Source organism: Rhipicephalus sanguineus, chromosome 10 (assembly GCF_013339695.2).
Source record: "Rhipicephalus sanguineus isolate Rsan-2018 chromosome 10, BIME_Rsan_1.4, whole genome shotgun sequence".
Taxonomy (NCBI): Eukaryota; Metazoa; Arthropoda; class Arachnida; order Ixodida; family Ixodidae; genus Rhipicephalus; species Rhipicephalus sanguineus.
This window is the reverse complement of record NC_051185.1, coordinates 69404337-69432144: the sequence shown is the minus strand read 5'-3', so window position 1 is coordinate 69432144 and position 27808 is coordinate 69404337. Positions and strand designations below refer to the sequence as shown.

Below are 27808 nucleotides of genomic sequence, written 5' to 3'. Positions count from 1 at the left end.
ACGCAAAACAACCTCCCAAGGGTGTTTTTAGAGCATGCAGGAGCAATGTGAGGCCCAAAGAGATTTAATACAAAACTCGAGACCAAATAAGACAACGTTTATGTTATAACAGCATATATAACCAACTTTAAACTGTCGTTCAGCCAAGACTAGCCAGTGTTAACTAGCAAGAAAAATACAGTAGCTTAAGTCGTGACTTAGTGAGACGCTCTGTTAGAATGCCCTGCCTTCTAGGCCCACATTTTCAGTCAGACATAGGATGACATTGTGTTCCAATATAAAGGCTGCATTGAACATAAACTCTTGACACTGCTGCACTCGACACCACCTGAGCCAAGCAGATATTGTGTGGCAAAAGAAGACCATGCTTCATGCCCTTTTTGTGGCTCGACATCACACAAACTGGGCTGGTAGTTTCAAGCCCTTAGCTACACTTTGACAACTAAGGCCCTATCCTCCTTAATCTCATTTCTTGATCGATTTCTTGATCAATTTTGATGATACTTGGTGAGTTTATGCATATTTGTGTGCCGATTTCAAATATGCAATTATTTTTCTAGTATAACCGGTAGTTTTTAAAATACAATATATTTCATGTGCCTTTTGGGGAGGAAGATTTTTTTTTAACAGAGAGAGTTACGAAGTAAATCAGCATATCACAATAACCTGTAATCACAACTGAGTGCAACGAAACAAAAACTGATGTTCTAAGCCCATTAGAACAAAAGTTATGGTATGTTGAACATTCGTGAAGGAAATCACAGCTTGAAATTGACGCACTCGTGAATGTTCAACATATTGTAACTTTTGTTCTAATGGGCTTAGAACATCTATTTTTGTTTCGTTGCACTCAGTTCTGATTACAGGTTATTGTGATACGCTGATTTACTTTGTAACTCTGTTGAAAAAAAATCTGCCTCCCCAAAAGGCACATGAAATATTTTGTATTTTAAGAACTACTGGCTATACTAGAAAAGTAATTGCACATTTGAAATCAGCGCACAAATATACATAAACTCACCAAGTATTATCAAAATCGATCAAGAAATGAGAAAAAAATTTTACGAGTAGTGTCCCCCCTTAAGAAGCGTTTCTCAGGGAGACATACAATGCTGCCTTTTGTCTACTACAGCTGAACTCCTTCAGAAGAGACACCGATGTAACAGACAATCAGGGCAGTGCCAGGATTTCGTTACTGGGGGGAGGGGGGTGGCACCCATAACATGTGAATCCTTTCAGGGGGGACAGGGAGGCGGGAAACTTATGCGTTGTGTGTTATGTTTGCTCTTGGGGGGGGGGAGGGGCAAAGGGGGGCAGACGAAAATATTGTGGGGGCTCCAGCCCCCCCGTGCCCCCCACTGGCACCACCCCTGCAGACAATTGGGCATAACAGACACCACTGTGCCCACATCGAAATAGGCGTGGATCAGAAAATGAGAACATGGTCCCTGCTTATAAGAGACACCTCATATAATGGACAAGAACTGCTTCCCCGTGCATGTCTCTTATAAAGGGGTTCAACTGTAATGGTACATTTGTTTACTTCCTGCCATGCTCCACCCAACGCCACAATACGAGCGTCACTCATCACTAATCACAGAGCAGCGGTGTGTTCAATGGCTTATAATGGTACACTAGAGGGAAATCTGGCACTACTGTATTGCCTATGAGAGTCGCAACGCATGGTGCTTCAGCCAGCACATGGATTTGCCTTAGCTTCGTTCTTACGGTTCCGTGCGGCCTGCAGCCACTTTGTTGCAAGACGAAGTTAGCACAAGTTCATCACCTTGACCCTTTTGTATGACCAATACAAATCAGTTCATGGTGTTCACAACGAATCATTGTTTTATCCGAAACAAAAGCCAAAATGCAACAACAAAGCCACAAGTGCGTATGAAGCCGCAAGCACGAAGACGAGGCAAATCCATGTACTACCCATCCTTCCCATGGTGGCTGAACGATCGCAGCACCACAGTTCCCTCTAGTAAATATTGTAAGAAACTCTATGCAATGGTCCAGATCTGGCGGTGACTTGCCTGCAGTTCGGCAAGCTCCTTCTGGAGGCGGCTGACCATCTGCGCGTACTTCTCCCGCTCCTGGGTGAGCTCCTGCTGCAGCTTACGCACCTCGCGGTCCCGCCGCCGCAGGTCTCCGGCTGCACGCCCCTTGCCACCGCCTGCGATGTCCTTGCGGTTCATGATCTCGGCCAGCTTGTTGACGGCCTGCAGCTTGAGCATGCGCTCTTGGGCGAGCTGCTTCTGCAGCTGCTCGTGGCGCGTCTCCTCGGCCTGTCGCTCCTGCCGCTCCTTGGCCAGGGCTGCCTCGTGCATGGATCGCTCGGTGTTCAGCTGCTTCTGCAGCTGCTCCAGATCCAACTCGCGTACCGCCCTGTGTTCCGAGACGGGCGGCAGGGGAGGCATTAGCATAACCGGCACAACATTAGCCCACCAAACATGACAAACATAGAGCCCTTGGAGAGCACAGATTTGACACGAGACCAAGAAAGGAGGAACACTGATGCACAGGACAAGCGCTACTCGCCACTAAGTGTTATTAAAGGAGTGGTGACAAAAATTCGGACACAATTTCACTGTTACATCCCACTGACAGGAACATAGCGGTGCCATGAGTACAATATCAGCCACAAATACAGCCTAAAAAGTATTTTAATTGAGTTTTGAAGTTCGTGAAAACGCCGAATCGGAAATAGAAGCAAAAAGCAATGAGGTCATCAATGGCGGTAAATTGGGTTGGTTGGTTGCTCATATTCGTAAAATAACAGCGCGAAAGACGACGGACAAACACACAGAGCTCGTTTGTCTCTGTGTGTTCGTCCGTCGTCTTTTGCGCTGTTATTTTACGATCATGAGGTCATCAAGCGGGGACCTTTTGTAAACAACGTACGTCCCGAGTTCTGGCCGGGTTACCAGAAGTGTGTACAAGATGGACAATGCTGGTAGCGACACATGATGATGCAGAGCGTAGCCAGAGACCTACAAACATAACATTGTACAGACTTACCCGCTTACTGACTCTGTGTAAAACACTGGCAGTGGGATAACTATCAACTCACAGTATTCTCATTGTTTTCTTGTCGAAAAGAACAGTGGCACAACTGAGAAAACAGAAAAAAAATTATTGTGGTTAGACGTCCCCACGTGGGAGGCCTAGGCCCAGCCAACCAAATTGCTGGTTTCAATAAAAGTTTATTCCTCCTCCTCCTAGTTGGGCAAAATGCCACAAGATGTTGCTACTGGTTCCGCGGCTGTTGCTGCTGCTGCCACCGTCAACGGCTCCGGTAACCGGTTATCCGCAAACATTAGAAAGTCTACAGATAAACTAAATCTCTCTATTGCCAGGATCATACTGCATAGTAGACAGATTAACTGCTTCGGCGCTCCGACGTGCGTACGTGGGAATGGTATGCCTTTAGAAAGCAGCCTTACCCAATCTAAATACGAGCAAATAAAGCGCACATCACACCACTCATATGTTACACATACACACTGTTACAAAGCACCAATGTTATGATTTCACTGCATCATTCATCACTTCTCAACCTGCTACTTTACAAATGATCGGAGTGTAAATGTTTCAGCATGCCGAATGCTGCGGCTGCTCCAAGCCTCACGGGAAACGTCACTTCAGTTGGAAGACGACAACAAGAACAAAATCGCAGCCACCGGCGAGATTTACGAAGTGAATTGAGCTTTTCTGATTGATTTTTACACTCGCCCCCAGCTCCTTTGTCCATCGCCGTACTAGATAAGCAACGTAGTTTGACAATTGAGGAAACGGGCACTCGCAGCGATCAACACAGCAGACGAAACAGCAGCGCTGACAACAGGCAGAAGCTGGCCAGTGATGTCACTGGCTCTCACGGTCACCTGACAGTATTTGTTAACGAGTAGGCCGGCCACGTCACGGGGCCCCCGAGTGCTCTTCGAAATCGAAGCTACTTCCGGTCATAACATACGAGCATATAATTAAACATTCGTCTCGCGCTGGGGCAAATGAGTTCCGTTGCCGCTATTAACGAGTCGTCTGTAGCTGCTGATTAAGAGGAAAAAAACAGAGGTTCACAAATTTTCTGTCACCACTCCTTCAAGAAAAGCTTCCCTACTTATACACACAGCCGTGTTAGCACGCGCGCCGCCTGTTACTATCACTCGGCAATCAAGATCGGAAGAACAAGACATCGAAAATGGAACGGAAGGATGAGAGGCATATCACACATATTATGAACTGCACACTTCTCACTTTTCTGTTTAAGTGCAGTGCTATTGCATTTAAAAAACCTTTTGTGCCGATGACAGTTGGGACCGTTGTCCCAGAATATGCTTTTGTCTAAAAAGTGAGTGATTGCCTCCCCGTCTAAAGTATTTCGCATATTCAAGAGATCTGAATTTAAACGCTGCAGATAGGGCAGTCACAGCAGATAGGGCAGTCACAAGCAGAACGCGGGGCAAAAACGTGGAGGGGTGGGTGGGTGGCGGCTGCCTTTCCTGTGCACATGCATATGGACCTGAATGAGGCTGCACTGCATTTCAACAGATTGTAAGGTCTTTGGAAATGCAAAAGGTTTTACAGGAGAGGGACACGGATGTGCACAGGCTGCTGTTCACAGCCACAACTTCCGACAGCGTGGCACTGTCTCTTTTAAGCGTTTTATTTGGCAGCCACAGTGGAAAAAACGTAGCTCGCCGAGGCAAGGCCTTACGCACCTGTCTTTCTCCAGTCCCGCAGCAGTGTCCTCGAGGACGGACCGGTGGAGCTCCAGGGAGTCTGCGCGCACCGTGGCCATCTCGAGCTCTCGACTGAGCACCTGGCGCCGTTCCTCCAGCTCCTGGAATGCCTTGTTTCGCTCGTCCAGTTCTTCCTTCAGCTCGTGGACTTGCGTCTTGTACAGCGTCTGCGGTGTGCAACAAAAGAGTCAGGAGCTCTTCCCCTACCGAGAAAACGGGGACAAGCGAAGCTTGGTACGTGCGGGCCTGACCTACTACTTTCCTTTCTTTCTTTCTATCGCATTGTGCAATGCTCCCTTCTAACTTTTTCCTTCCTCCATGCCGGGAATGGGACCTTCAGCCACGTGCTTAGCAATGCAACATTTCAGTTGCTACAGGCAACAACGACGGTCACGTGTTCATATCCAGGCAACAATGAAATGTGGCAACGTGAACTAACAAGTGACCTCGATAAAAGATCAGATTACCATCCCAAAAATGGCTGATCGCCAACGAGCCCGTGATCGAGAGCATCAATTATAGGAAAACGGCGCACACAAATATGCGTGTGACCGGCATACCTTCGAGGGTTGCATTTTTACGTTGCAGTGCCGTGTTTGTTTTTCTAATAGTCAACACAGGAGCACGTCAGTTTTATATTAAAGAGCTGGTATCATTATATTCAGGTGAATTTTCATTTTGAACCCGCGAAAATTGACGGCGCATTAGATCCGAGTAGGTATTATTTTTTTTTCTCGGACACAGTGATGCTACCGAGGACTTCTGATTTGGAGCAATTTTTGGAGCAGCAAAATTTCCGTTTTGGAGCACTTTGGAGCAGCAAGATTTTCATCTTGGAGCACTTTGGAGCAGATAATCTTGCATCTGGGAGCACTTTGGAGCAGCGAATTTTACATCCTGGAGTGCAATACAGAAGCATATTGCATTAACATTCAAGCACCTGAGTATTATTATGGGGCTCTCATGAAGGCTAGAAATATTTCGATTCATTGCAAATCTCATGGAAAAAATCAACTCGGGAGCATAGGCGTGCACACAGGGGGGGCAGGGGGGGGGGCGCAAAATCTGCCCCGTACATTGACCCTTGCGATAGCAATTATATGGACACTCTCGGCGGATTTTTGCCGTCGCCGTTGCCGTAATTTTCCGTATAAAGTCCAAATTAATAACATCACCACGCGCATTCTAGCCGCGGGTAAAAGCTCGCGAGCGCTGGCGACGAACGCGGCTGAAGCGGAGATTAAACTAGCTGGCCGTCTGTTTCCGTCGCACGGAGAGCGCATGAGATAACATCTTCCCGCGTGCGGGCCTGCCGTCGATTGCTCATCAAACAGAGAGGAAACGCCCCGCCCGTCTTTCGTAAGAAGCATGAAGGGACGCCAGGGGAGCTGAAGGGGGGGGGGGAGCGCATCGTTCGAAGGGCGCAGTCGCTTGCACGCGCGCTATCTCGAGGCATCAGGAGACGGCTCGTAAACTTGCTGTGCTCTCAACGCTTACTTCGCGTTTAGAGAACTCAGAGCAAAAAAACGCTTCGGTTCCTGGAGGGGCCATATTCGCTTAAACCAGCGTTTTGTTGAGTTCGCGAGATCGGATCCAAAAGAGTTAGCTGCTAGTCTTACTTCGTTTCACAATACAATTTTTTGGTATCGCATTCATTGCTTCGCTCTTAAGCGAAACTGAGTTTTTTAGATGCGAAGTATCTTAAGGCGGAGCTCAATCCGGTGGTGGTGGTGGTGGTGGTGGTGTGCGGCGTGACCACCCTTACTGCGCATACGCATACCCTGTCCACACACCTCCTATCCACTCACCCTCTCCCTTCCCCTCTCCACTTTCCCTCTCCCCTCCCCTCTCCCATACCCATCTCCCCTCTCCACTTTCCCTCTCCCCTCCCCTCCCCCTTTCCACTCTTCCTCTGAAACGCGGGCTAGACATGCCGAAATTCTCTCCTGCGCAACGCCGCGGTGAGCTCGAGCGCATGTGCGTCCCCTCCCCTTCTCCCTCCTCTCCTACGCTGCCCCCCTCTCGCCCGCCTGTCGACCGCGTTCCCCGCTCGCCCTGTGAGAATTAACGGCCAGGCTAGATGGAAGGTACGACGCGAGTAGCGTCCCTCTACGTGTTCCACGACGCCAGGTCGGTAGCATGCCCAACGAACGCCAACGGAACGCGATCGTGCAAGTGCTCTGGCTTCGCATCGCCTCATGGTCCCCTTTAGCGGGAGATGGTGTAATTTTTAACCGTTAGCTATTGACCCCCGAAAGCGAGGAGCGGACGTGTAACATGGCGTAGCCGCTTCACTGTGGGCCGTCAGCGACGGGCCCGCTACTGACAGCTGCGCATTTGCGGCTGCTCCGACCAGGAGACATGATTTTACTAATGAGATGACATTTTTAAAAAAGCAAGCAAAAAATTCGAATTGGAACCCTAGCACGTGAGCTCGAAAGGGCAGGGCCTTTTAGGGGGTATTTACCGCAGAGTGATTACAAACTCGGACGCGTGCTGGCAGAAGGAATTACGAAAAAGCTGTTCTGGAATAAGATCCATGGATAAAGTATAGCTGAGGAAAAGTGTCAACGCGTTTCCACCGTTCGCGTGCTCTTCCGTAAACGCGAAGCAAGGAAAATTCGATATTGTCCCATTTATCTACTGCGAGCGATCCCAGATTTCATTCCGCGATGTCCGGAAACAGAAGTGACCAGTGGCGGATCCAGAGGGGGGGCGGTAGGGGCGATCGCCCCCCCAAAGCCTGTGTCAGCCCCCCCCCCCCCACCCTGCCTGCAATGTCTGTCTGTCTCCTCATCCCTACCCTACCACCCCCACCCCCCCAGTCAGATCAAAGAACCCCCCCCCCCAAAGTTGGCACCTGGATCCGCCCCTGGAAGTGACAGACATTTTAGCGGCACTCATGTAGTTATTACTGAACATTGCTTTCCTTACGTGCCGTGCGACGCTTGAAACGAGCTATCAGCAGCGTTTCTGGAACAGACGACGTCCGCCGATGAATCGCCGTCGCACTTTCTCGCTACCGATAGGCCTAGACGTCACGAGGCTCTGCGGAGAGCGCGTTTTGCTGTCGAGCCGACTTGCAGAACAGAAGCTGCGTCGGCACCGTGCATGGCATCGTGGCTTACTCGGAACGCACGCGCGAGCGCTATTTATTCAGCGGAATAATTCTTGGTCCACGATTGCGACTTTATTGGCAGCCCCAAGATCGAGCTGCACATGTTCTGACGCGCCGGCGGTGCGATTGCCTGTGATAGACGCACCCAAACCCGAGACTTTGGCGCAAATTTTGTCGATATTATCAGGATGGCGCAGTAAATACAATTTGGCGCATTTTGGCGCAGTTGGCGCAGGAGTGGAATCACTGCTCAGGACAGCACCAGAGAGGCGTCGTACGAGGTAGGCTCAGCGCAAAATTGTGTCCTATAATTGTGGTGCATTATTTCTCTGGGAGATTTGTCAGGACCAAGCCAATTCGTTGTACAATGCAGGTCACTGCCTAACTGAGGGATGTATAACCGAGCTTCCACTGTATAGCTGCATCTTGTTTTGTTATGCTGCGAAGTCGATTCTGTCGAATCAAGTCAATTTCATTCGCGAGTTTCATTCACCAAGCAACACCACACACAAAAAAAGCATGGGACCTGAATTGCACGTATGTTCACCTCTAAGTTAAAACACATTCAGAGATTCAACCACACTTGCCGAGAAGTACTGTTCAGCCTCAAGCTGGTCTTGGAGTTCCTTCATCTGCAGCTCGCCCACGGTTTTCGCCCTACAATAGAAAGAACAATAAAATGAATGATGGCACGGGATGAACAAGGAAATGACAAGTCCATTAAGTTTTCTTGCACTGTTCTGTCACTTTTAACAAAGCGGACGAGCTACACTCGTCCAAAATGGTTTGAGGACGGTGCGCCAAGGACGAGCTGTGATAGTCTAAAACAGGGAAGTGGTTAAGTAATAAGCTGCTACGACAGTTACCGTGCGGCACGAAACAAGAGGGAACGTACGTCTGCATCCTGGCCAGCTCCTCCTGGGCTGCCTGTTGTGCTTGGCGGGCTTCGGCCAGGGCAGTCTGCGCCTGCCGGTCGCGCAGAGCCAGCCGGGCCACCTCCTGGGCCTGCTGGGCTGCCTGCTGGCTCAGCTGCGCACGTCGGCGGGCCTCCTCATCCAGCTGCGCCTGTAGCGCCTGGGCCTTGTCCGCCTCTTGCCGATGCTCACCTTGCAGCCGCTGCAGCTGTGTCTGAACCACCGCAGAAAAACACGGGTCAAAGGGCGACCGCACCATAGCACTGATTGAGCAGCAGACAGAAAATCGTGGCAAAGATTTGCAGTGCAAGAGTTTTTTAATGCGCAGCACTGCACAGCGAGGAGGTTGAACAATTCCGTGTGAAGCCAGAAAAACACCTTCTGAACGAAAATATTGAGCTAATTGGTAGAAAATCCTTGGAGAAAAAAATAAAGCATGCAAGGACAAACAATAGAGAAGATAACTAGACAACACAAACACTGATTATCAATTATAAGGTAACAACGCAATTTCATTATTGCAATAAAGCTTGGTCCTATAGAAATGCATCGGCATTAATTGGGACACTTAGTCGGGATTGAATTACCGTATACACTCAACTAAGGGCCACGCTTGTGTAAGGGCCGCTCCCCCCTACTTGGCAGTCCAAATTTTGGAAAAAAGAAATCTCGTCAGCAAACGGTAGGGTCATCGCATCTCGCGCACGCCACATTTCGCGGGAGCCACCAGATGGCAATAGCTGTCCTGCGGCTTCGTCACGCGGCACTATCTGTGAGTTTCGGGCACGTGGCACCCCTACCTGGGAGATCTTGTCGCTTTTCTCGCCGGCGCCATTGATTCTTTGTGCCGCCGTTCATTTTGACGACTGCCTATAGCACAACCACTTGCGATCGAAAAGAAAAAACACTTGAACAAAAATTGAACCAAAATTTCACACTTCCGTGGAAGGGCCGCACCCCATCAAAATCGCAGAAAAAAAGTGCGGCCCTTACACGAGTGCATATGGTAACAGAAAAAATAAGTTAACCAGGGTCAAATTAACAAGAGCACGCTGTATTTTGTCTCTTATCATACTGCAACAACAATGCAAGAATCATGCCAACAATCACATAATGCTATGCATATCTTGGTTCCCGCTCAGAGTGGTCTACAAAAGTAGTCGCTGCCTAGCACTCAACAGCCGCTAGTACAGAGTATTTTGGCATAAACCACTGGCATGCAGCCCACCTGCAACTGTCGATAATCCACGGTAAGCATGGACATCTGCCGCTCGCGGTCTTGAACGGTGGCCTCGGCCTGCTGGCGCGCTTGCCGCTCCTCGGCTAGTTGGGCCGTGAGGGCCTCCGCACTGTTCTCGTCGTCCGCGGTGCCTCCGCCGCCGGGCCTCTTGTCGGGGCAGGCCTGTCGGTCCAGGCGGTTCTGGGCGTTGCGCAACTCCAGCTCGAGCACGGCACGCTGCTTCTCCTGCTCGAGGACGCGCGCCGAGAACCGGTGGGCTTCTTCAAGCGCGTGGGCTTCCCTCTCTCGCACCCGCTCCAGCTCCAACTGGAGCGCCTGCCGCCGGCTCTCAAGCTCTTGGGTGCGAGACGACCAGGCTGCCTTCTCCTGTGTTGATAGGAGAAGACACTCTGATCAACCAAGAGTAGCAGGGAGCTGATAGGCACGCCTATATGGGTTATCCAGAAAGGCATGTTTCCATATCCTTAAGAGCGCAGTAGCAAAACTTCCAGTTGCCTTCCCATGTGGGAATGTCCCGTGATGTCAAGCAAAATGTCACGTATGACATCACTGGTAGAAAAGCACGTCACTGTCGACCCTGGTTCTGGCAGTACACTTAAACATTGTTATAACGAACATTGATACAGTGAATTACTGGTTATAGTGAACTAAATACGAACTTTGCTTGGCCACGCTTCATTTCAATGACTTTTTACAATGCAACCGAAAATGTGAGGGCCACGGCGATATAATATTTGGTTCACCCGAGCCTGAAAACTCGAAAGGCAACAGAAAAAGCAAGAAAAAAAAAGCCGGCAGATCCCACACATTGTGGGAATCGATGTAATGCGAAGCAGCCAGCAAAGAGCTGCATACATCGTCTTGTATGTCATTGAGGAAAATGCGTGTCATAGTTTTCATGTTAACTCCTATTTTTTATGTTCGTCACACAGTGACGTCGCGCAAGACCGATTCCGGGGTAGATCAAGCTAGCGAAACGGCCACCAGCGCGCCATGAGCGTGGCACGTAAGTCATGCTGTACATGACATGCGTGTCATGATTTTCATGATAACTCGTGTTATTTATGTTCGTCACACGGTCACGTCGCAAGATACCAATTTTGGTGTATATAAATCTAGCGAAACGGCCGCCAGCGCCCCATGAGCGTGGCACGTAAGTCATGCTGTACATGACATGCGTGTCATGATTTTCATGATAACTCGTGTTATTTATGTTCGTCACACCATTGTAAGAGACGAATATTTGTATATATCAAGCTAGCGAAACGGCCGCCAGCGCCCCGTGAGCGTGGCACGTAAGTCATGCTGTACACGACATGCGTGTCATGATTTTCATGATAACGCGTGTTATTTATGTTCGTCACACGGTCACGTCAGAAGAGACCAATATTGGTTTATATCAAGCTAGCGAAACGGCCGCCAGCGCCCCATGAGCGTGGCACGTAAGTCATGCTGTACATGACATGCGTGTCATGAGCGTGGCACGTAAGTCATGCTGTACATGACATGCGTGTCATGATTTTCATGATAACTCGTGGTATTTATGTTCGTCACACGGTCACGTCACAAGATACCAATTTCGGTGCATATCAATCTAGCGAAACGGCCGCCAGCGCCCCATGAGCGTGGCACGTAAGTCATGCTGTACATGACATGCGTGTCATGATTTTCATGATAACTCGTGTTATTTATGTTCTTCACACGGTCACGTCGCAAGATACCAATTTCGGTGCATATCAATCTAGCGAAACAGCCGCCAGCGCCCCATGAGCGTAACACGTAAGTCATGCTGTACATGACAATCGTGTCATGATTTTCATGATAACTCGTGTTATTTATGTTCGTCACACGGTCACGTCGCAAGATACCAATTTCGGTGCATATCAATCTAGCGAAACGGCCGCCAGCGCCCCATGAGCGTGGCTCGTAAGTCATGCTGTACATGACATGCGTGTCATGATTTTCATGATAACTCGTGTTATTTATGTTTGTCACACGGTCACGTCGCAAGATACCAATTTCGGTGCATATCAATCTAGCGAAACGGCCGCCAGCGCCCCATGAGCGTGGCACGTAAGTCATGCTGTACATGACATGCGTGTCATGATTTTCATGATAACTCGTGTTATTTATGTTCGTCACACGGTCACGTCGCAAGATACCAATTTTAGTGTATATAAAGCTAGCGAAACGGCCGCCAGCGCCCCATGAGCGTGGCACGTAAGTCATGCTGTACATGACATGCGTGTCATGATTTTCATGATAACTCGTGTTATTTATGTTCTTCACACGGTCACGTCGCAAGATACCAATTTCGGTGCATATCAATCTAGCGAAACGGCCGCCAGCGCCCCATGAGCGTGGCACGTAAGTCATGCTGTACATGACATGCGTGTCATGATTTTCATGATAACTCGTGTTATTTATGTTCTTCACACGGTCACGTCGCAAGATACCAATTTCGGTGCATATCAATCTAGCGAAACGGCCGCCAGCGCCCCATGAGCGTGGCACGTAAGTCATGCTGTACATGACATGCGTGTCATGATTTTCATAACTCGTGTTATTTATGTTCGTCACACGGTCACGTCGCAAGATACCAATTTCGGTGTATATAAAGCTAGCGAAACGGCCGCCAGCGCACCATGAGCGTGGCACGTAAGTCATGCTGTACATGACATGCGTGTCATGATTTTCATGTTAACTCGTGTTATTTATGTTCGTCACACAGTCACGTCACAAGATACCAATTTTGGTGTATATCAAGCTAGCGAAACGGCCGCCAGCGCACCATGAGCGTAGCATGTAAATCATGCTGTACATGACATTCGTGTCATGATTTTCATGTTATGACTTGTCATTTATGTTCGTCATACAGTCATGTTACGCCATACCAATTTTGGTGCACATTCGATTAACCAAGCGACCAGGAGAGCACAAAGTCGTAGGCGGCTAGATAGATAGATAGATAGATAGATAGATAGATAGATAGATAGATAGATAGATAGATAGATAGATAGATAGATAGATAGATAGATACGGTCAAAGTCGCAGAAGTTCGCTAAGAAATGCTTCGCATTTAAAAAATACTGATAGACAATTCACAACCATGTTTTTTTAATTGTTTGAAAAAGCTGTGGAAATTTTGGTCACTCAGAGCAAAAAAAAAGTGCACTCGACTCGTTGTGCCACTGTATGAAGCGAAGTTTGAAATGCCGCAAGGAGAGAAGTAAAGGTTACCTCATCTATAGTGGTTTTGAAGCCTGGACCAATTCATTTTTGTATAAAGAATTTTTCGAAAGCCAGACTGCCAATTTGTCAGAGCTGATTTTTATCGCGACTGTTACAACGAATATTGGGTATAACAAAAAAATTCTTCATTCTTATGCTACTTAGGCCATTGTGATTCTTGCAAAATACTAGTGAGAACTGCAAAGTGGCACAGCACAGGTGCCACTTTGCAAATGATCCCCCAGTGACACGGGCCAACACTGACACTGGCGAAATAGCTATGCTTATGCAGCGCTGGGCAGAACCTTGCCTTTTATTTGAATTTTCGCGGGGGTGTGACCTCGCACATGACGTTTCTGCTCAGATCATGCGACTCTCCTGCAGTTCCATTATTGCGCTCTTTAGGATATGGAAGCACACTAAAAGAAAGCTTCGCGAGTGAAAAGTCTATTAGACAGCTAAGTCATTTGTTTGAGACTGAATAAGGACAACGTCGTAGTTGCCATAACTGTGGATGGCCAACGTCACATAACTGTGGCCATCATTTAGCCAACACAATCGAACATTGCTAGTATGCGAGTAGATGCAGTATTTGAATATGGTCAGAAATTACAATAGGCTTTCGATAATTCAAACACGAGGGGACCCCAGGATTTTTGTTTGTATCATCAGAAGTTTGAATTATCAGAAGTTCTCATATATATGGCTCAAGGCAACACACCAACTTGTGTTCTAATAAAACATTCACATGTACATACCTGCCAACCTGGAGGACCTCAAAATTAGGGAGATTCGTAAAGTGACAAAGGAAAACTGGCATGAGTTTTTTTTATTAGGGGTGTGCGAATACCGAAGAGTACCTTTCAAATCGAATACCAAATCGAACAAAGAAAGAATGAAGATAGAAAAAATTTTCGTTTAACAGCCTTGATTTTTACATGTCTGCGTGCAAAATAAATTTCCGTTGTGAAATGCGGCCATAGGTATGGTCCAGTTTTCTGTTTGCTTGACATGCGATGTTAGAGGGGGTGTACAGCTGTATAAAGCACTGCACTATGTGTTTGCTCAAGTTGCCAAACTAACACGCGGTCATATAAACGAAGTAGAAATATCAGCTTTTCTTGAATATCATTGAGTGGCAGACGTAGTTGTGACAGCTCCACGATGCATTCTCGAGGAGCCTAACGTATTCACTGGTCACTTAAGTAGTAGCTTATCCTATGCCTACTGGTTACTGCGTACCACGACCACTTTTTGTCGCTCAAAGATTACCTGCACTTCTTGGCTCTCTGTGTGGCCGAAACCACAATGTGCCACAAAAGATCTTCCACAATTGCAATAGCAACAATGGATACTCTCAGCAGTTTTTTGCCGTCGCCATCGCCGTCATGCTCCGTGTAAAGTCCAAATCAATAACATTGCCCCACACGTTGTATGTTCTACAGGTGAGTAAGAGGGCGCGAGTGCTTCAGAAGAACATGGTAGAAGCACAGATGAAATGAGTCAGCCGTCTCCTTAGCATGAAGGGCGCATGCGATAACATTGTCCTGTGTGCGAGGCCTGTGGTTCGGGCCATTTCCTCTCTGCCTGAGAGGAAATGGCCCGAATGTCTTTCTTCGGGTGAAGGAGCATGAAGGAGTGCTGAGGAGAGGGGGCCACGTCGCGCAGGCAGCAAATGCGAACTTTTATCAAAAGGGCATGGTTGTGCGCGTGTGCTATCACGACAGACATCAGTAGATGGCTCCTACTCTTGTACGTGCGATGCCCTCACCGCTTACTTCGCGTTGAGACAACAGACAGCATAAAAACTGCTTTGCTCCCAGGAGTGGCTGTACAGTAGACTCTCAGTAAACGGAAATCTGTTAAACGGAACTGCTGCTTAAACGGAACAACTGCCTGTGGCATGATTGGTTTCGTGCTTGAATTCTGCAGCCCTGCTCCTCTCTCAGTAAACGGAACTCCTGTTAAATGGAACACATTTTCTTGGTCCCTTCAGGTTCCGTTTAACGAGAGTCGACTGTATTTCCTTACATTAGCATTTTGTATAGTTACGCAAAATCAGATCCTAAAAAAGTTAGCCGCAAGCCTTACATTGCATAACATTCCAATTTGTTGCTATCGCATTTATTGCTTCACCCTTGCAACGACTGAGTTTTCTAGTTTTTGGCGACTGCAGTGACCGGTCAATCAATGATTCCGACTTCGCTTTTATTGCAGTGATGTCTTTCCGGATAAGTATCTAAAGAGAACAAAGCCGAGACAGCAGCCAGCAACGAACGCATTCCAGTGACTTCTCGTCGACAATCCTATCATGATAAGTATCTCCAAGGTATCTGCTCAGGCAGTGCGTCTGGTGTAGTGTTGTAAGCCTGCTGCGCGCTTTCAATTGAAGACAACCCAATTGCTCTGCCAGTGCCGTGCTGCTGTTTACTGTAGGCATCCTTGTGCTGGACCGCTTTAAGTGTGCTTCACTTTGTGGAAACTAGAGCAGCTCGCTGTAGCAGAACTGGCTCAAAGTGCTCGCCGCATTCGTACATGATCAGGCAACACAAGTGCACTGAGGAACCTCACTGCACCGAAACTACCATGGCAAACATACTTATTGCTGTTCCAAGCGTACTGCACGTTTTTAATAGGTGACAACCCTAATAGGTGACACTGCGCCGTTCGTTGCCACCTCCTTCAGCAAGAACGCAAGTGGGTTGCAGGTACGCGGAGTGCGCATCGCTTGCCATCGCCTGTGCACGGTCAGGAACGGAGTGGATACGACGAACACTCTCACTTGCAGCAAACACGCGTGTGTGGCACGTAAAGCAAGCACACGAGTCGAGTTGGCAACGCGCTGCACGTAACTAGCCTGGGGTGCTTGGCTTCGCGCGATAGCAAGTACTGTGTTTCTATGAAACGGCGCCAGTCTTCGCTCACAAGCAGATAACGGCACAGATGTGCACACAAGTACTGGGGAAAGCTGATGCGCATGTCCGTCTGCTCTGTCTGCGGTTGTGTGTTCCAGGACCTTGTAATAGTTTTGAAATGCTCCTAGGCATTGCCATAGCGTGCTATTCGATGGTCGTGTGAGAGCTTTGATAAAAAGAAAGGAAAGGCCTTCCAATGGGTACACTATGCAACATTTTCTGTGGCATTGCATTTAATTCCTTGTTGGCAGTGGCAGCGCACATCAGGAGGTGCACATTTGTACTTAGTACTTAAATGTGCGTTCTGTTTAGCGTGTAGTAATGCCATGCACCCGTCAGGTACTACATATTAATGAACTTTCGCTATTTGAGAAGTTGAATGTAGATATCCAATTTGCGAATCGAAATATTCGCGGGGCTACTATTCGATTCGTATTCGTGTATTCGCACACCTTTAGATTTTATTTAATGTTTCTAAGGGCTGCAGGAATGTCATGTACAGCACTGAATGATTGCCAGAAAAGTATTTAGACGTCAGTGATCGTACCGGTAGTAGTTATTACACGGCACTTGCACAAGTAAGAGACAAAATGTGGTGTGTCCCACGACAGTTGGTAGCCCCTTCCCGATCTTAATGCGCTTTTCTGCATGACAATAGTATGATGTGGCGAAAGTGACTTAACGGGCCTCTCACTAGGTCTGGCCATCTTGAGCTGACAAGTGCAATGCTTACATTGCGAGCTCACGATCGTGTCTGCTAAGAGTTACATCGCTACGCGCCGCGAAAAAAGCTGAAATTTCAAACTGAATGTCGTCTGCTCTTCTCCTAACGGGCGCCGTGCACCAAAGACAGTTTTGATGTCCTCCTCAACTGTCTTCCTCAACCGCTGCACGAAGCAGCGGGCGAGGAGGACACTGAGGCACTACAGCGCAGTATAAATTGCAGAGAAGGAAGGAGAGCCCATGTCACCCACGCATCGTGGCACATGCGTGACGTCATTCACCGGCTCCGGCATGGGAGAACGCAGGGAAGGAGTTTGGCTTGCGAAGGCTAGATAGGGTAAGTGGCAAGAATGCGAAGTTCGCCTCCTCACATCATTGTTGCGCACTGCTTCAAAATATTTTTACTACTGCTTGTAATGAACCAATTTGAAAAATTATTGCGGTAGAATGCTCTTTATTGGTCACAGAGCAACTTCCAGTGCATAAGTAAAATTTCCTATGTGGCCTGGTGAGGGGCACTTTAAGAAGCATTTCAAATGTGATCGACCCAGGTCATACCGTCTAGCTTCTTTGCTTTCTTTCTTGCTCAAAGGCTGATGATTGTTTTCATGAAAGTACAACAATGAACAGTTTCAACACGCCAGCCTACCTGATCGAGTTGTATCTGCATGTTGGAGAGGTCCCGCTCCTGGGAGCCCACCTGGCCGCGCAGGGCACCTACAGTCTCCTGCAGCTCCTGGCAGGTGCGCTCCCGCGTTGCCGCAGTCAACGCGAGCTCCGCGTTGGCCTTTTTCAGCTTCAGCGCTGCGTCGGCCTCCTGCTTCAGCTTGTCATTCAGCTCCCACAGCTGCTTCTCGAGCGCAGACGCCTTCTCTGATGCCACCTGCAATGGACGACGCAATGCAAACCAAACACACACAATAGCAAGTCAGTTTTGTTGAAGCCCATGAGGTGGAGAAAGGTTCGTGAAAAGGAAAAAAACTGTCACCTACCTGTTTTCTAGCACGAGATTACAAGCTCAAACGAAACACACGCACATAGACCAAACACAGATATTCTATAGTCACATACTTGCATCTCGTTACATTTGCGGTTAGACAAAAATGCATCTAGCAATGCAGTACGTATATGAACGCTTGCGAAAATGCGTTGCGGATCAAAAGTGTACCATCTCGAACAGAGGAGCACTCCACACAGAATAGCCTAACAATCATGGGAAGTGGTTTGTTCCAGTCATGGCAGCTGTACCTGTTGCAAGCATTGGCACTCTACTGCACCACTTGCAAGAGTATGTGGGTAAACTATGTCAATTATTTTTCGTCAGTAAGATGGCAGCGCATGCTCATTTCTGGGCACCTTTTACTCAGCTTCGTGGGAAAACTTGTGGAATGTTTCCCTTTGTGACTACAGACATAGAAACGACGTGGACAAGCACTTGAACCTCCTCGCATTTTCTCTCTGCTATTACTGTCTCTCTCTTCATGTTCAGGCCTGTTGGTCACAGCGTGCTTGTATACCACATCTGACTAGCACCCAAATGCTCCCCAATTGTATATGCATTAAACAGACTTCCAATTAGTTAAGCACATTTGCCCCTTTGTGTTATATAGCAGTTTGTGGCACAAGTGCTTTACTTGGAACAAATCCAACGCTTTGTTCAAAAGGAACAGAGGCACCTGTGACAGCCAATGCTGAACACTGCAGGGCGTCATGTTTTGAAGTGGCGAAAAGCACCAGAGCAATTATCGTTCATTTCTGTATTGCTTCGAACTACATGTAGTTTTGCGATTTATTTTACACGAAACAGGCAAGTGCTGCGTCTTAACATGGCTTTAAAAGAATGCCCTATAAATTGGAAGCCCATTAGAAACTTGAGCCCAACTAGCCAGAGAGACCAATGCCTACCCAGCGCACTAACTTAATGAAATATTTGCCTACTTTGCCACAGCCTAAAAGTGTAGTGGTAATCTTGCCAGACAGATAGGCAAAATCCCAAGTCAAATTCTGCTTGCGGGAACCCACTTGAGACGCCGAGGCCAGCTGAGACCGAGACTGTTGTTCACACTCCAGCTTGGACCACAGTTCCTGCAGCTTGATCTCTGCCTTGCGCCGGTGTTCGCACTCCGTCTCGTACTTTCGCTGGCTCTGTTTGTGACAAAACATGAGGATGGCCTGTAAGTCTAAACAAACAGCCAAGAATATCTGCAAGCCAGCTCTCGCAAAATCTGCAATGTCCAAGTAAGTTCATCTCGCCGTTGACACGCACTCTCGGCCATGCTGGAGGTAATTCAAGAGCGTGGAACATCCGAAGTCTGGTTGTGTCGTCTACTTAGAAAGCGGTTAAAGTTCTTGTTAAGTTTTGTCTCTGTACAGCAGTTTACTTGACAGAGCTTATCAACCGTTGGTGTTGTTATTCAAGAAAGAAAAATTCATGACAGGTTCATGTCATTCCCATACAGTTCCTACTTTTGAACAGTATCGCTATGGCAACTGCACCCCTTCATTTCACTGGGATATCAGCACTATTTTCACTTTCTTTTGCTCTTTTTGCATTGCACATTATCAGCACACAATGCTGCTGGGGGGCCATCCAATCGGTGATGGCAAAACATGTCCAATTTAGAAGCATTTGATGTCATTAAATACACTCAAACCTCGATATAACGAACATGGATATAACGAATTATCAGTTATAACGAATTAGATGAAGAATAGTCTTGTCATAGCTACAATGTTACAAATAAACGTTTATAACAAATTTTTGGATATAACGAAGTTATTTTCATGGCAGATATGACTTTGTTATAATGAGATTTGAGTGCAATGCATTCACTTGCTGAAACCAGAGGGACAGTCTCACATGATCCGATCTTTCTTCATTAACAAGCATCAAGCTAACAAGATCTTAGTGCACGATGTGTGCCAACGACAAACACTGCTTAATGCGCAAGGTATGAGAATGAGACGTAAGCTGGCCCTGCCATACACGGCAGCTCCAGTCATGCCGTACTTCTGCGTTACGGAATGTAACGAGCTTAACAAGACGTGCCGCAAGATCACACGAGAGACAATGACTTACCTCTTTGATTTCATGCGAGAGTAGCGTCATCTTTTTGTTGAGCTCTCGGTTCTCGGAGACCAGGAGAGTAGCCTGCTCGTTCTGTGCTGACACAGTCTCCAGTTGTTTCAGCGTGTGCCTGCACAATGCCAAAAGCAATACAAGCACTGCTTAAAGGGACACAAATAAGAAAAATGATTTTACTCTTCATAAATTATTCTTTCTACAATATTAAAAACACTCCTCTTGGTACAACAAGATGCTTAGTGAACCAGAAGATGCTTTAAAAGTAGGCTTTTGCGAATATTTGAGCAGTTCGAATATTCAAACGAATATTACAGTATTTGAATCCACTTCGAAACGAACTTAAATTATTCTAAATTTCGAAGTATTCGAAATGGACGAATAGGCATATATAAACCGCTGGTACCCTCCTGTAAAGATGGTTTCACTGCAGTGGAGGGGTGCTATACCGTGAATACACCTATCCAGGGGAAATAGGCACTGCCGCAAAGCCCCACTTCAAGGTTAAATGAACAAATTACCTTCACATCGATTCATCATCTCTTAAGATTAAAAGCTCATTATACCGGATCTAAGTATAGTAAATTTTCAAACATAACATATTTTACAGGTTATCACTTGCATTCTACTGAAAGTCAAGTCCTGCTAGTATTCAATGTCGCTTCCACTTCCCTTTGAACCAAAAAGAATGACATTTGCACATGGCTACTTTCAATAAAAAAAAATATTGTGCAAGTTAGCTGGGTCATGACAAATATGCTCATTTTTCTTTATAATATGTGATATATATCATTCGAATTCGATTTGAAATTATTTGACCAAATCACTATTCGCTTCGAATTCGCTTTGAACCTGAAATTTACTATTTGCACAAGCCTAGTGAAAAGAAAGACATGAGTGGCCACGCCACCTTGACGTTCCTGTCACAGCTCACAGTGAAGTCAGAAGATTCAATGTCACCTGCAAAGCCCTGCCTAAATTTTTGTCAATAAAAAAAATTGCACTGTCTTCTAAGGCAGCCCGAGACTTAACGTAGCAACTTCCAGGAAATTTCATTGAAATTTGGCGAAAATGAAAAAAAAAGACAAATCCGTGATGTCACAATGACAAAAGGTGCTGGTGTTTCCATGTCATATTGAAAAATGAGACTCTGACATTCAGTTCCTCTTCTAATGGCCGACCTATGATTGTAAAAAAATGTCAATAGAGTTTCCGAAGAACAATTCATCAGTCTGAACCGATTTAGGGTTTCCCTTCAATGCACGTTTAAAACTGAGAACGTGTACACAGACATTGGTTCCCAATTTGCAGTGTTCATCCGAGGTTAATAATATGCACGTTGTAATAGCCATGAAAAAGAAAAACACAAACATTTACTGTGAAAACCTTTTCACAACAGTTACTCTATTGCACCACACAAACAATTTCTAGTCAATCAGGCGTGATAAGATGGCAAATTCCGAAAACCTGGCAGATTTTGGGAATGGCCCCTACAGTTTCCTACTAAGTAAGGCCTGCACAGTCTTAATGCCTAAGTGTTAGAAAAAGCCCTTTCATGAAGGGAAAAGCTCAAATGAAGTGTGTGTGAGCAGTACATCCAAATAGCAGGGCCCCTTAAATGAATGAAAAATAAAAAAGAACAAACAACAACAAAAGAAAATAACTAAAACAATAATAATGCATAAAATATCAAATCGAAGAAGTCAAACAAGTTTAAGTTTGACTCAAATGCAGGGCCATCAACCATTACATTGTGGACGTGTATATCGACTGAATAGAATATTTTTCCGTTGCATAAACTTGCCCACAGTTGTTCGTCAACGCTTCTGTCGTTCGATTGTTACCCTGCGTCCCATTCTCATGCTGTTTGCATAGCAGTAACATGTACCAACTGGCCTTTTAAGATACCCTGTTGAGTACAACACTTCTAACACTTTGTGGTTGGTTTTCAGGCATTGCTGGACAAGCTCTATCATGGTTGACTCACGCATGCATTTTCTCACGGCATTATGTCCAATCTTTTAAAGGAGTCAGTAAACTTCTTTTACTTGAGCATCGCTTTTTTTTTTTAGTTTCAGACAGGAACGGACAGAAGGTGTGTAAAGTTTCGAACCGCAAAGAGTTAGGAAGTTCCAGAGAGCAAGCTGGCACCTTGAGATGCTCCACACATTTTCAATTTGCCATGGATGCATGGGCCCTATTATCTTGAATGCTGCGTCTGCATCTGTTCATCGTGCTGCAGCGATTTGCTCAAGGCTTTGACACTTGATAGCGGAGCTGATAGATGGCACGCTATTGAAATTCTGCATCACTTGTTAGACATTTGTAGTTACTTTACCAATGAAGAGACCCAAGCTTTTCATCAGGAACTACAATAACACTGGCAACATTGTCTGAACACATCACTTTTTTTACCCGGTCGCTTAAATTATGCTCGAAACACCAATAAAAATTGTTACTAAAGGAACAGGTAAAGCCAACCTGTATTTCTGCTCTGCTTCCTCTTTGGCCTCGCGGAGGTGTGTAATCTCCTCCTGAAGGACATCCGGTGACGGCCCGTTTCCCTGCACGACAAGCAGTTCCTAAAACACAGCAACAACTACAGTTGGCTGCAATCTAAGAGAGAACATGAGCTTGCCCACAGCTGCCGCTTTCCCACCCAAAAGAAAATTTGTACAGATCCACTAATACCATTGTGTCCACGCATTTCCGTGCGGTCAAACATTTTTGTGTGTTTTATTCACAGGTGTAAAGCTATGCGCAAATGTCATGGCTCGTTTCTGTGACGTAGCATCAATGTGACACCATGACAGCATCACATCATGGCACGCAAACTTGAGAGTGTGCTTACAGCCATTGCTTAGATATTCCATACATAACTTTAGTTCCCCAGGTAAACTGTACAAGATGCGGTAAGACCAAGCATACACACCTTGTCGGTCTGCCCAAGGAGCAAATGGTGGGATGGCAGGAGTGGGAATTGGAGAGAAAGAAAACAAAAAGAACAGAGCACAGATTGCCATCACCACTTGTGAACTGGAGAATGCGTACGCGCTGTAAGGCTTTGTTTACGTCTTAACACTGCAAACTAGGCTTGTGCGAATATTCGAGCACTTCGTATATTCGAACGAATATTACAGTATTCGAATTCGCTTCGAAACGAATTCAAATTTTAGGAAATTTCGAAGTATTTGAAATGAACGAATAGACATACAGTCAACGTCCGATTTTTCGGACTCCCTAGGGACCGTGGATTCGTCCGAAAAATCGGGCAGTCCGAAAAAACGAATTCACACTTTTTTATTCCGCTCAAGTGGTCAAATCGCCACAGCCACTGTCCGAAATAGCTTTAATGCCTCCCAGTACACTTATCAGGCATCTTGGTGCGAGCCCGGGCTCTCGCAACTGCATTCGTTACCTGCCGCGAACCCCGCTTAACTACGTGCCAACCGCCACTTGCAAATTTGCGTCTCGTGATGAGCGTCGCTGATACCGGCAAAGCGCGGAATAGATTACGGCTCTCTCCCATGGTGCGTTTTGAAATGATGCCTGCGGAACACAGTGGCGGAAGAGCGGACGACTCGTCCGGCTTTCCCCGATGCATGTGCTCACGCAGGTAAACAATGCGCACACACATCACCGCTGATAAGCAGCACTTGCTGGCGTGTGAAGCCGATCGTTTATAGTTGTGTTCAGCACATCGCCAACTAAGCTGACGCCGTCACTGTACTGTTGCTGTACCGTACGCAGGCATTTGCCATGAAAGGGTTCGTGACGCCCTCTCCGTTCCAGAACGCACACGGGCGCGGCAATGGCGAGCGGGTTTCGTTCGTAAAGTCAACGCGTCTGAGCGGCGCACTTAGCGGTCTCGCGCAAAGAGGCAGCATGGATGGCGGCGCGGCGTCTTTGGGTTCTCGTCTATTAAATGCGTGCAGTACGCGTGCAACCGCGCTAGGCCACATGCACTACCGAGCAGTTAACTGAAGATGCTTATCGTAAGGGTTCTCAGCGATTAAGCCGTGCTGGTGCGTTTGCCACCATGCCGCCATCACGCCTCCGTGCATTTCTGCTGCTTATCCGTAAAGACATCGCCGCACGGCGTCGTGATAGCGGCCCCTTTGAATTTTTGGTCTGCCTCACCCCATAACACTTAGGCACTGCGGCAAAGCTGACTTTCGGACTCTGCTACTAGTCGCAAACAGATCGACTCGCGAAAGCGCTGGTTCGAACCTACGAGATGATCGACGCGGCAAATGAGGGGGCTTCAATCACCGCCTTTCGGCAGCGCTATTTGGGCAGAAAGTCCGAAAAAATCAGACGACAAAGAGTTTCAGCGTCCGAAACTTCGGTCGTTCTTATACAGTTGACGTCTATGGGGCTGGTGACGGTGCCGCGAAAGCGTCCGAATTTGCGAGCATGTCCGGAAAATCGGGCGTCCGAAAAATCGGCAGTTGACTGTTATATAAACCGCATGTAACCCCTCGTAAAGATGGTTTCACTGCAGTGGAGGTGTGCTATACCGCGAATACACCTTTCCAGGAGAAATCCGCACTGTCGCGAAGCCTTACTCCAAGTTTAAATTAACATACAGTAAAACCTCGTTAATTCAAAGTCACTGGGACTGTGAAAGATCTAATTAAGCGGGTTTTGGAATTAACCAAACATACAAAAAGTGGGATGCAAGGAACTTTGAATTACTGGAAGTAATCAGAGGTGGTCATGTGCTGTGCCTGCTAGTGTGCGACTACAAAGGTTATGTTTTCCAGCAGTACCTGGCCCCAATTTTGCTGCTAAACCGGGGAAACGGCGGGCCTCGCTGCTGGCAGCGCAAGAAAAAAAGAAAAAGAGGAAAAAAAAAACGGTCTCGTGGTCAACTGAAATGCGCACCTGCGGAAAAAAAGACATGCTTCGCTGCAGCACAGTGGTGACACGCGGGCAGCGTGTCACCTGCTCCTGGCAGCGTCAGCGCGTCATGATGCAACCGTTCGCCCATTCTTTCTGTTAAAATAAATAATTTAATAATGACCAGTGTGACGGAATTCGCGATGTGTTCTGGGTGGAAAAGATGATCATTGAAGTTTTCGAAGTAGGCGTTGCAGGCAAGTACTCCGCCAGCAGTGCAAGTGCGCAAACAGCCGGAACAACCGCCAATCGGAGGTTCGCATACATCGCGAATTCCGTCAGACCACCCTTTATTATTTCTCTATTTTCCCAGAAAGAATGGGTAAATAATGACGTGCTGACGTTGAGAGAAGCATGCGTCATGCTGCCCACGTGTCACTGCTGTGTTGCAGTGAAGCATGTCTTTTCCACAGGCGCACATTTCAGCTGACCACGAGACCGCCTTTTGTTTTTTTGTTTTTTTTTCTTGCGCTGGCAGCAGCGAGGCTGAGATGCTTCACTTGTCACCCATTAGTATCACTACAATACATTGCCTTGTGGCTCCTAAGGGCCATCGTTTCTGCGGATTTGCAGCTAAGTCGGGATCGGGAATTGGCACATGGCACCGAAATTTTTTGAATTAACCGGGCTGTTACTGACCGCCACTTCAAATTATCCACTCAAATTTACATTGTAAAATACGAGGCAGCAGGAATTCTTCTAATTATGTGGGATTTCGAAATAACCGAGTAAGAGTGAATGAGGTTTTACTGGATTACCCTCACATTGATTCATCATTTTTTAAGTTTAAAAGCTTGTCATACCGGCTTATATGCTATAATTATAGTAAATTTTAAAACATAACATATTTTACAGGTTATCACTTGCATTCTACCGAAAGTCAAATCCTGCTACTACTCAAAGTTGCTTCCACTTCCCTTTGAACCAAAAAGAATGACATATGCATATGCCTTGTTTCAACTTTAAAAATATTGCGCTGGTTAGTTGGGTCATGACAAATACGGTCATTTTTCTTTATACTAATATGTAACATAAACTATTCGAATTCGCTTCGAAATTCGCTTCGACCAAATCACTATTCACTTCGAATTCGCTTCAGACCTAAAATTTACTATTCGCACAAGCCTACTGCAAACTGCAAATCTGCGCTGTGGTTAGCTTTATGGAACTGAGGCAGTGCTTAAAATACATCTCCACTCGAAAATCGTGACATTAGCACTGATTTTCAGACATCAATCAAGTAAACACGCAGAAGAGTACACCATTACATTCCTAATAAGTGAGGGGCGTGCTTTAAGAACAAACCGGCATCAATGTCATAGCTTCAACATGCTGCCCAAGTCACATTTAGAGGTTAACTTGTAAAACCGTGTTGAGAGCTCATTGGCAACTATTGTACAGCTAGTGGTGTCCCCGAACCCTATAAGTTGAATCACAGAAACAGAAAGAACTTAAAACTTGGAAGACGCTTGAGCTTCGCCTTCAAGAGTAAAACACGATAGGCCCCATTTGTATCGCCTTCTCATGTGCAAGTCGGGCTTCACTTCTCAGGGGGAAGGAACGCCTGTCTGTACATATAACACTGGCTGTTTTAAACTATTCTACAATGCCTACTGCAAGTAAACTTGTGAAGTGCCCACAACGGTATAATTAATCACCTACGCAGCTGCACACCTTGTTGATGCTGATAATGATTAATTATGTCGGTGCACTTTAGAATGGGTGGGCCTTTAAACCACCCACTCGTGCAATTCACATGGTGTGACACCTGGTGCGATTGTATGCTTCTGCTACACAATATTACACGTTAACGCGATGCCTCGCACTATATAACACCTGTATAGCGTGTACCTGGGGAATTCAACCCGTACAGACTTTTTATCCAAAACAGTTTCGAGCAATGGTGTGGCTCTGTGGTAGAACACCTGCTTGCCATGCAGAAGGTCTGGGTTCGATTCCAGCTGGGACCCACGATTTTTATTACAGTCGAACCCACTTATAACGATCCCAGATATAACGATCAATCGGTTATAACGACCATATTTCGGTGCACTTACGATTTTGCTATGCTACCCATTGAAATTGCGTCCACATATAGCGAACATTTTTCAAAGCCTCCTACTTTTACAACGAACACATCAGACACGGTCGCGGTAAAAATATGGCGTATACAAGGCAAAAAAAAGTTAAAGTAGGCCTTCTAAAGCATGAGAGGCGCGCGCTCGCGCATGCCGCGGTCCAGTTTACTCGTGACGAAGATACCCGAGATCGGCGAGCACCGCACGCGCTGCTTTCGGACGCTACGAGCGAGGTCGCTCGCTTTCCAGTCGTTTCTTCCGTGGCAGAATGGCAGTAGGGAATACAAAAAAAAAAAATAATAAAGAAACAAAGAAATAGTAGGCAGCATGAAGCCTTGCAGTCAGCTTTCGCACGGCAACCTATCCTGGCGCCGTTCTCTGCAGCTACGACCGCTTACGATGAACCTATGCCTTGGATCGCAAGAAGCCATAAAATGCAATAAGCGATGACTGCGATAACTTTTCGGCGCTTAAATGTTCACTGCGACTGCGTCGACGTCACAATGTGCCGCAAAATGTATTTCATCTTTTCGGTAACGGCAGAGACCGGCCGATCAATGATTACGACTTCCGCGCAATTGCGGTGATTCCTTCACGGATAAGCATCAGAAGAGAGCGAAGGCGATGTGGCGGCCGGCGATGAACGTGCCATTACGATTTATCGCCGACAACCTTATCACACTCATCTGCAGCTATCGGCTCGGCTGCACGTGTGGCGTAAACTGTTCGGGGTGACGGCGGTACAAGCAGTACAAGCGCGTGATGCCATTGCCGTTCGAAAGTTCGCCGCCGCCGCCGCGCCGTGCGAGATAAAGTGCGCGTCGCTTCGTGTAAACGAAACTAGCTCGCTGTTGTTGAGC

General features: G+C 46.9%; 1 protein-coding gene across 1 annotated transcript in view; it reads right to left on the bottom strand.

Annotated features, from left to right (window-relative positions):
• LOC119372090 (rho-associated protein kinase 1) overlaps nucleotides 1–27808 on the bottom strand; it is a 68476-nt gene that overhangs the window by 13137 nt on the left and 27531 nt on the right. Inside the window, exons 10-18 of the mRNA XM_049420257.1 lie at nucleotides 22450–22532; nucleotides 19966–20083; nucleotides 18909–19031; nucleotides 17536–17769; nucleotides 10006–10383; nucleotides 8759–8991; nucleotides 8451–8520; nucleotides 4725–4912; nucleotides 2037–2388 (exon numbers count right to left, since the gene is read on the bottom strand). Coding sequence (XP_049276214.1) covers nucleotides 2037–2388; nucleotides 4725–4912; nucleotides 8451–8520; nucleotides 8759–8991; nucleotides 10006–10383; nucleotides 17536–17769; nucleotides 18909–19031; nucleotides 19966–20083; nucleotides 22450–22532 — 1779 coding nt within the window. The remainder of the gene's footprint in view (nucleotides 1–2036; nucleotides 2389–4724; nucleotides 4913–8450; nucleotides 8521–8758; nucleotides 8992–10005; nucleotides 10384–17535; nucleotides 17770–18908; nucleotides 19032–19965; nucleotides 20084–22449; nucleotides 22533–27808) is intronic.